General features: G+C 36.8%; 1 protein-coding gene, 1 long non-coding RNA gene and 1 other non-coding gene across 3 annotated transcripts; 2 read left to right on the top strand and 1 right to left on the bottom strand.

Annotated features, from left to right (window-relative positions):
• Positions 1-51: 51 nt before the first annotated feature.
• Positions 52-7,663, top strand: LOC7477080 (eukaryotic translation initiation factor 4B2). The gene is made up of 3 exons (XM_002314553.4): positions 52-1,693; positions 5,642-6,064; positions 7,185-7,663. Exons 1-3 carry the CDS (start codon positions 570-572, stop codon positions 7,204-7,206), a joined length of 1,569 nt encoding a protein of 522 aa, XP_002314589.2. The 5' UTR covers positions 52-569; the 3' UTR covers positions 7,207-7,663.
• On the top strand, positions 1,702-3,608 carry LOC112328951 (uncharacterized). Its single transcript, XR_002984357.2, has 2 exons — positions 1,702-2,605; positions 2,657-3,608. It is a non-coding gene; the product is annotated as an uncharacterized LOC112328951 (long non-coding RNA).
• Positions 7,664-8,340: 677 nt separating the features above from the next.
• On the bottom strand, positions 8,341-8,413 carry TRNAR-ACG (transfer RNA arginine (anticodon ACG)). Its single transcript has one exon. It is a non-coding gene; the product is annotated as a tRNA-Arg (tRNA).
• Positions 8,414-10,223: the final 1,810 nt, after the last annotated feature.

Genomic DNA, 10,223 nt, shown 5'->3' with positions numbered 1-10,223 from the left:
CACAAAACTACTGGCTACTGTTTGGTTATTATTCTGAGAAATTACTAGCACAGCACTCGCTGCGCTATTAGCCAATGCTCCTTTTCCACCCGAAAAAAGGTGGAGGATCCCAAGAGCATCCTGGCCGTCCAATTGCATAATTTCTAAAATCACTGACTCCTCCATCGCTAGTGGGCCACACAATCGTCCCTTATCCCCGCTCCACACACCAAGAATCACCACTACCTTGCTTCCTCTGATCAGATCAGACCTCTCCCATCCTCATCACCCGCTGGTCACCTTAGCAGTCCCTCTGTCTCTGGACTTCTTTTTTAATTTACTTTTTCTTAGATTTTGTTTAAAAGAGATTAATAATAATAATAATAATAAAGAAACGAACTCAACAACTGTAACCTTCCTCCTCCTCCTCCGTCTTCATCAACGCATGTTCTCAGAGCTCCGGCTCCCTTAACGGAGCCCAGCTCATTACCCACCCGAATCTCTCTCCCTAAGTTCACCAATTTTTCATTTTCTAAAGATCCGTTCATTTCTCCTTTCCGGATCTTCTTTTTTTTTTCTTTCTTAAAACAATGTCAAAAAAGTGGGGGAAAATCGGTGCATGGGCAGCCGATTCCGAGCAAGCCGAAGAAGAGGAGCGCGCAGCCGCTGCAGCAGCCGTTTCTCAAAGCTTCCCCAGCCTGAAAGAAGCTGCTGGAACCGCTAAGCCTAAAAAGAAGAAAATGTCTCTCAACGAATTTTATTCCACACCCAGCGGCGGCGGTGTTGAATCCAAAGGCTTGACTCCTGACGAGATGTTCCGCCTCCCTACAGGTCCAAAAGAGCGTTCCGCTGAAGAAATGCAACATGGACACCTCGGTGGTGGATTTTCCAATTACGGTCGAACCGGGCCGCCTCCTGGACGTATGCGTGATCGTGACAACACCGACGGGTCTTGGGGTGGTGGTGGTGGTAGAAGGCAATTTGGTGGTGGTTTTGATGATGAACGAAGAGGCCAACCTCCTTCTAGGGTTTCTGATTACGATCAGCCTTCGCGTGCTGATGAGGTTGATAATTGGGCAATGGCGAAGAAACCGCAACCTTCTTTTGATTCTGGACGACAAAGTCGTTACAGTTCACTCGGAGGTGGCGGTGGTGACGGAGGTGGTTCTAGGGCTGATGAAGTTGATAATTGGGCAGTTGATAAAAAACCGTTACCTATTCGACCTTCTACTTTTGGTTCGGGTTTTCGTGATTCTGGACCGGAGCCTGATCGCTCGAGCAGAGGAGGATATCGTGAGCCAGAGAGGGAGAGGCCTAGATTGGTTCTGGATCCACCAAGAGTTGAAGTTGTAGTTAACGAGCCTGTAAAAACAAACAGGTCTAATCCATTTGGGACAGCGAGGCCGAGAGAAGATGTGTTGGCAGAGAAAGGATTGGATTGGAAGAAGCTGGAGATGGAAATGGAAGCTAAGAAGAACTCGAGCTTACAATCTAGCAGGCCAACTAGTGCACATTCTAGCAGACCTTCTAGTGCCCAATCGAATAGGTCTGAAGGGCCAGGGCTGCTGCACCAAGGGTTTGAGAATGTGGCTGCGAAGCCGAGGCCGAGGGTGAATCCTTTTGGAGAGGCAAAGCCCAGGGAACTGTTGTTGCAGGAAAGAGGTCAAGATTGGATAAAGATTGACCGTGAGTTGGAGCATCGTGGGGTAGATAGGTATGTCTTGTGGCATTATCTTTGTTGTGTTCATACATTGTGCGCATGGTTTTCTTGGAATTGCTTGTTCATGTGTGTCTACTTGCTTGGGCTTTTGCATATTGTCAATTCGAGAATGCTTCTCTTATCTTATCTGGCTTCAAACTGCTTCTTTTTGTTGTGGATATTTCTGCTAGGTTTCATTTGTTGTGGGATATACAATATGCTAGCCATTAGTTGATCTTACAATGATAATAGGACATTGAGAAGCATTTGGATAATTCGGAAGTTCAAGTATGATCTGATGCTTTTCTAATGTTAGCTGTGCCTTGTTGTGATGCAAAACATATCAACTGACAGCCTTGCTTATTGCACTAGAATTTTGATGCTTGATGATGACTAACAATTCTTGTTGTATAGTCTCTCTCCAAATCCATGAATATGTTTATAGCTTGTCTCATACAACTACACGGCAGAAGTTTTGAAATGATTTTCTGTTGAATAGGAATTGAATATTGATTTGTGATGTAAAAAAATATAGTTGGGTATTTCCGAAAAGCTTAAGGGTGTTGACAAGACTCAAATTTGAATAAGCTGAGCTCAAAATAGGAAAAAAGCTGGTTCTACCCTGTCATCAGCTAAAATTTCCTTGGTCACAATCTTTGTTGTGTTTCTAGGCTCATCCTTTATTATCACTTACTGGGAAAAAAAATATTATATTACAGTGAGTTTTTCCATTAAAGTATTTTTTTTTTCTTGGTCCAAGTGGCTGAACTGAGAGGATTATATTGCAACATTTGCATCTACCGTTGGCATGCTTAAGTTAGTTGAGTTATTGTTTTTATTTTTTCCATATCATGTAGTTGGTCATGAGTTGGTTTGGTTTACAATTGAGCTTTATTGGCAAGTATTCCATTCTCTGTACTTCTTGAGGTTTACAATTGAGCTTTATTGGCAAGTATTCCATTCTCTGTACTTCTTGAGAATTCCTTTTGTGCAAACAGGTTTATATATTTTACTTTTTTAGCTTTCTTATTTCAACAAGTGAATTATCATGCTTTATGATGAGATTTTTTGTTACAATTGATACAAGCATAAGCCGGAGGAGTCTTGCCTTGCCAATTTTCTTTGCTAGATCACCTAGTTGGATGGATGATGTTGTCAGGTTTTCATGTCAAAAGGTGGTATCTTTTTTTAGTTTATCAGGGCAAAGGCCTGAGTGCAACAGTGTGAGTTTTACGAAAAAAAGAGATGGGTTCTGTGTTTAGATTTTATACTTTTAGCTATATACACGATAACCTACCAGCTATTTGGGTGGGTTCTTATTGTGTCTGCTTTTACTTGACACAAATACCTTCTCTCTTTTTAAAAAAAAAGAAGAAATGTAAAAAAAGAAGAAGAGGGTTTTTCATCTAGGGCATTTTTTCTATCTTATTTATCCCCTATTCATCTTCTCCTTTCCTGCCTTCAACCACTGGTTGAATGCCATAATGGTATCTTTGTCATCATCATGCATATGAAAATACACCTCCAAATTGGGAATTTGCTGATCTACTCATGATTGTAATTCGTTCATGTTTCTGATTTTAAATCGACTCTGAAAGTTTTAATGTCTTCTTAAAATTGAATTACTAGTTTAGATTTTTGAATGAATAGTCCATGTCATATGTAGCTAGGCTTTTGTATTACTGGTGATCTCAGGACATTTGATTGTTGGATTGAATTCAACTGGTGATATGCCACTAATAGAATGTTTGCAAATGAAGGGGGAAAACAGAGATGGGCATTGTGCAATCATTCTCCTTTTTGTCTATAATGTTTATAAACTTCAATGTTCTATGAAGGGGGCCAAAATGCTTGCTTAGTCTTGTTGATTAGAGAATAATGCTATCCATTTGATTTTGAATGCTTATGATCTTCATGGAAAAAAAAAGAATTTTGCAGTCAGTGAGAAACAGAGAAAGACTAAGAGAGGTGTGTGAGAGAAACCTTTGTAGTTAATGGATACATGTGCCCTTATAAAATATTAAATTTAAGGTTAATTTTTGTCCAAAGAAAAGTGGGCACAAGGGTCAGGTTAGCAAAATCCACAGACACACACGAATGTTATACATAGAGAGGGTTTCTGTTTTTTTTTTTTGTCTTTTTCCCAACTTTTTGTTCACTTCTACAACTTGAATCCAATCATTGTTTCATGGTGAAGCATGCATAAATCCACATCGCACATAACCAAAACATATTTAGATGATAGCTCATTTCTCATGTAATTTTTTTGTTTCAACATATCTGTCTCTACTGTCTCCTTTTCAATTCGACTCATTTGTTGATATGCTTCCTTCATTGCATGGGGTTAGCTGATGCTTCTCTCTCTTGTCCATTTTATGGACACCACAGATCTTATAATTTCTGTTAGGAGGGATGCTGATACTTCGTGCTCCCACTTTCATTTTATGGACACAATTCCAAAAGTTAATTAGCTGAGTTTAAGGTTGGTATATTTACAAAGAATATTTTTCCAATTGCAAAAAATAAATATGCTTCAGCCCCACAAAGACTGTACTCTTATCCTTTTAGTTCTGTTCCAAAATATGTCCATTATAAAAAAGCTGAATTATTCATTCTCTTATGTTCATATTTTTCCCCTTTATCAAAAACTAAATAAAACTAAATCCAGCACTTCAACAACATTTAATTTGAAAGGACAATGTTGGAACGTCAATAAAAAAGATATGTGAGGTGGGACAACATTTAATAGTTGTTCTTAATATATTTACTTTGTCAATAAGGAACTCTCTGTGGGACAGAGTGAATAGAACTTTTTTGTAATAATTATGTGGAATTACTTACTGTTTTAAGCATGTTTTGTTTAAAATACCCACTGAAGTAGAATACGTTGCGGTTAAAAATGCACACTAGTCCAGTGGTATTCTTATTAAGTGTACACCAATTAATGTTTCGCAGAAATATTGAAAACGTACTTTGGTGTTACTGATTTGCTGGTAAAGTTTTTGGTGGTTGTGCATTGACTTACTTTTGAGGCTGCCTGTATTCATCATGCTAATTACTGAATTTGGTTTGTTGTTTCTTGTTGGATGAACATAAAAGAATGCAATTTCTTTTTTTTTTGTGGCTGTTTTCTTGGTTATCTGTATGGACATGACAATTTAACATGTGCACTTGTCTTAATTTTATATAGATGATGCTACTGCTACATGTGGCACTTCTTTTCCATGTTGTTATTGCTGTTTGATGCAAGAATGTATGTGCCTTATTTGGATGAGGCAGACTTAACAACATTGAAACTGTTGTAAGTTAACTGAACTGGTTAATCTTCAATCCAGGGGTTGGTTTTTTTTTTCCCTTCTTACCCCTTGTTTTCGTTCTCCTCTTATCCCCTCTGCATTTTAATTAACTTAATGGTCATAACTGCACAGAACTGCTGTTGAGTGATGTTATGTTGCATATTTTTTTAAATCCCAAATTTGCTTGTTCATGTGATCTATGATTAATTTTTCCTGAAAGCTCCACGTAAATCTGCAGCATCAAGGCATTTATGTGTCTTATCTTGTTTATATTTTTGTAATGGTTTGCGGGATATCATATGGCCCCATCTTCATTTTGCTGAATGTATTTTACACCATGATTTAGTACCCCTGCTTGATCTTCACTCTGCATTTCTCAGTTTTCATAGCGTAAACACCACCTTTCTACTGTTGCTCACTACATTTTTCCACTTCTACCTGTTTGCACCTTCCTTTAATTGCTGAAACTTTTACTGGAGTTTTGCGACTGCCTACTTTATTTTAAAGTCTGTACTGTGACCTAGGATTCTCTGGTTGTATGTGAATGCTTTAGAATAATGTATTTTTCTATGTCTGTGCTCATTTTCAGCACTGTGTCAGCTTTGTGTGGTTCTCACGGTGACTGATGAACTTGTATTCTTGATACTAACTGTAAAAATTATTTTAGGCCTGAAACTGAAGAGGAAAAGTTATTGAAAGAACAAATAGAGCATTTGAAGACGGAGCTTGAGAAAGCGACAAAAGTGAATCAGGAACCTCAACAAGTTTCTGTTGATGACCTACCCAGTTTAAGGGAGATGATAAATGAGAAAGAAAGGGAATTAGAAATATTGGTCCGTGATTTGGATGACAAAGTTCGATTTGGACCAAAAGCCATTGAAAGGCCAGGTTCTGGGGCAGGCAGGTCTCCTGGGTTTTCAGAGAGACCTCCTTCGCGACCTGGGTCATTTGACGAGTCGAGAAGTATGGAGTTCATGGATAGGCCTCGATCTCGTGGCAAGCCAGATATTTGGGCAAGGCCTGCTGACGAGCAAAGATCATTTCAAGGTGGCAGGGAAAGAGGATTTCTGGGTAGCAGAGATTTTGACAGGTAAAGATATAGTAATAACTTCTTTCATGTATCTCTGATCTTCCCTTTAGCATTAGCTGTGAAGTAGCCCCTTTTGCCCTCTTTCATAATGGTATTTTTTAGATCTTATGTTATTTGAAGTATTGTCAGCCATGGTTTAATCTATTAATATAGGCAAAAGGTTCAGTGATTAATTTTGAGTTGCCAATTTCATTTGGGAAGTTAATTAATTTATCGGAAGGCCAGGAAAAAATGGTTTATTAACGAACTCCAAATATTAACAAACTTTTTGTTGGAGCAGCTCATGAAACTATGAAAGCTGCCTGTATACTTAAATTGGGAATTCTGTGGTGGTTTTGTTCAATAAATTAGATACAATCCTTTTATCTCTGAACCTTTTTGTTCTAATTTTTTAACCTGCCAGTCAATTGAGCATGCTACTTCAAAAAGCCTGGACATCTAGCAAGAGTAATGGCAAGGGGTTCTTAAATATTTTGCAAAATATTTCTTACCAAGTGATGTGGCGTTTCATTGTATGGAAAGTTTTCCAAATCATATGAAGTGAATTTTTTATTATTATAGTATTAGCTAATAAATCACCAATCACAAGCTGCCACATCATTTAGTAACAAAGTCTTAGTAAAGAATTAAGTAGCCCTAGCTTTACCCAGCTAATTAATATGAAAGAGTCTGGGTAAAGAGTGCCACAAGCATCTTCTAGCTGAGAACTAACAATCACGGGCAGTTTAAGGCAAAAGAATGTTTTTGAAACCTGTATCTAGACAATAGATTGCCATGATTGCTCTTCCGTTATAAGTGCATAGGCTAAATCGATCCATCTGGTTTGCAAGTGCCTTGCAGTCACCTAGCAGAGTGGCAATGGTGGTGAGATGTTTGTTGTATTAGGTTTGTTGATCTTCCTAGGAACCATCGATGCTTAAAGAGCAATCAGCTCTCGTTAAAACCAAACCTTTTCTGCATGGATGGTTTTTTTTCCCAGGCTTGTTTTGGTAAAATAAAAGTCTCTACCATGGTGTTTTTGCCATGATCGTGTTATTTGCCTGCATTGCATGTGCATTCCCCTTGTTTCTGGACAGAGGGGAAATGAAATCCCCAATGCTAACAAGGTTTTGTTTGGCAGGCAAAGGACGGATAGGTGGTGAGAAGCTGGCAGTGTTGATTCATTGAGTTCTCTTCATCTTTTGACAACTGAAACCAAATAATATTTTGTCTCCCTTATTCCTTGCTTTTCATTTTTCCTTTTTTCTTTTTTAATTTACATGTTCCCCTTGTTCATGTGCTCTGGGAATAGAGCAAGGAATATGGAGTTTCAAGCATTGGGAACCCTTGGGTTAATCTGTTGTTACATCTTGAGAAGACTATGTAAAGTTGAATTTCCTCCCCTTTTCTGTCCCTTTTGTGGCAAGGAGGCTGTGTCATTTGTAGGACTCAATTTATTTGAACACTATGGGACCTGTAGTTTTTCCTCCTCCTTTTGCCCCTTCTTGGACAGTTCCAAGGTGCTATACAGTTAAATGGTCCTGTTGTGCCTGAGCCGAGGAAGCTGCTTTGTGCTAACTGCTATGCTCTCAATTGATTCTTTTTTTCTCTTCCTCTCAACTGCACAAAGAATTTTTTTTTTTTTTTTTTTTTTACAGTGCTTGAGGGATTGCTTCATTTTCACCTGTTTTGATTCCTTTTGTGCCTATGAATGACTCTACCACAGTAAATATTTCGCAATGCTATTTCATGCTTGTAGTTGCTCCACTGCTTGGATATAAAAAAGACGTTTGTTCCGTGAAAAAAAAGAGTGACAGGGTCGCCATTTACAGAATGAAGGGAGCATTTATTCACTGCATCAGATTCAGACTCCTCTTTATGTTAAATCCATCTATTCATGTCTCATGATAACATTCGAAGCAATGGATATAGAAAAAGGAAGCGAGGAAATAGAAATCAAGCTCATGAGGTTGGAAATAGGAATGCGACATTAGACCTTACTCATGGTCATAGAGTTGTGTTTTTACGTTATAAAAATGATTTTTAAAAAATATTAATTTTTATTTTTATTTTGCTTTAAATTAATTCTTTTTAGTATTTTCTGATTATTTTATTATGCTGAAAAATAATTTTTTTATTTCAAAAAAAATAATCATTATTATACTCTTAAATACCTTCTTACAACATAAAAATATAAATATGTGCGACGACTTCTGCAGGTTTCACCGGTCTTCTGCAACAACAACCAAAAAACCACCATGCGCAGGCTTCGGGTATATACCCACAGCCACAATAAACGACTCCACTGGGGATCGAACCCAGAATCTCTGGTTCCGTAGACCAGCGCCTTATCCATTGGGCCATGGAATCCTCCGTGCTATCTATTTTCAAATATTATTATATATATATATATATGTAATATTTTACATTCAAATCATAACTAAATGTTCTAGAGAAGGTTCGAAGCTTGTGGATGGAATGTGACAACCTTCAAGTAGTTTTGTTTTAACAAAATCACCCTCCATTATTCATAAAAATTCTTTCGTTTAGTAAGTCACTAGTTTACTTCACTATGCAGGCTAGATTAATTTTTTTTTAATGTAAAAAATAATATCTAAGTTATGGAATTTTTTTATCATTATTATTAAATTTCATCCTCTAAGTTAAATTTGAAAAATTGACTTTGACTTCATGCCTAGTGTAAATTTTAAATTAAATTGTGCGGGATGCAACATAATCAACTTGTTAGATTCAAATACAAAAAAAAAAATCAAAAGACAAAAAAACTAATATAAAAAAAATAAAGACAAAACTCGTTGGTTTAAATGCAATATGGATGACCAGTAAAAAATAGTTTTACTTAAAAAGATTAAAAAAACATTGAAGCCAATATCTTTATTTTTTAACATTGAGATGATCATAGTTATCAGACCCGACCCGGTAGTTGACCCGGTAAAATGACTGGGTCACGGGTCTTGTGGGTTGACCCGGGTCAACCCGGGTCAACAACAAAAACACACATTAATATGATTTTTTTAACATAAAATATCACATTAACATATGTACTAGCATAATTAATTAGCATTAATAGATTAGACAATGCATTTATCTTCAAATAAACAAACATTTAACATAATAAAAATAAGGTGGCAACATTCAACTCTAGTTTGCATTATAATCCATAAATCAACATTTTAACTCCATTTTGCATTAGAATCCATTTTCCTAATTGAGAACATATATCACCATTTATATCTCTTCACAAAAGTCAACATTAAACAAAATAAAATTGATGCAGTTGTATGTATAACCCAACGAAAGCAAATAATCTATCTTATTGGTCGTTAACTTGTTATTCAGCACAATTGAAAGCATATGTCATGAAAAGAAAAGGGAAGAACAAAATGCTAAAATAAATACAAGAGTAAAAAAAAAAAGGAAATATTATCTAGAATGTATTATGTTTTGAGTACGTAATGCTTTCATTTTGTATTTTTAAAAATTATACTTTATGTACAAGTCAAATAATATAATCAACAGTCACAAATTTTCTTCTCTCTTTACAATGATTAGCAAAGAACAAATCAAACTAATCAAAGAGCCCAGCGAACGACAACAAAGCTAGAGGAAAGCTAAGTTAGAATCGTTCTTCCATCGCTAAACGTATATTTGTTGAGAAGTTGAAATAATAAGCCATGAACGTGTCCAGCACATCAATTTGGAGGAAAGCGATGTTCAGAGGGGTGAAGATGGCGATCAACGGTTAAAATGATTTTAAATCGAACAGCCAAGATCAACCAAAGAGAAACGAGTAACATTAACAACAAAACAAGTAAACAACAACTTTTAAAGATAACAAAAGAAGCACATTGCCATTAGCCTTTCACAGCAGAAATATATAGAATGCAGAGCAAGCGGAGTCAATATGCAGGGGGAAGATGACACAGGCAAACACTGAGCAGACTAGGACTTTCACTGAACATGCAAGTGACCTAAAAGATTCACATTCACCACTGCCATTAGTTTTCTTCACGTGACAGACATCGACAGATCCTTCTTATCATTATATCTTAACACTGTTTCTACAGACTTCAATGGACTGATGGTTAACAAAGTGCTTCTCTTTCAACGTCAAAGTATACTTTTTGTTCAGAATAAATTCAAAATATCATGAACAAGA

This window comes from Populus trichocarpa, chromosome 10 (genome assembly GCF_000002775.5).
Source record: "Populus trichocarpa isolate Nisqually-1 chromosome 10, P.trichocarpa_v4.1, whole genome shotgun sequence".
NCBI classification, from domain to species: Eukaryota; Viridiplantae; Streptophyta; class Magnoliopsida; order Malpighiales; family Salicaceae; genus Populus; species Populus trichocarpa.
The sequence above is the reverse complement of the archived record's forward strand: the minus strand, read 5'-3'. Positions and strand labels throughout refer to the sequence as shown.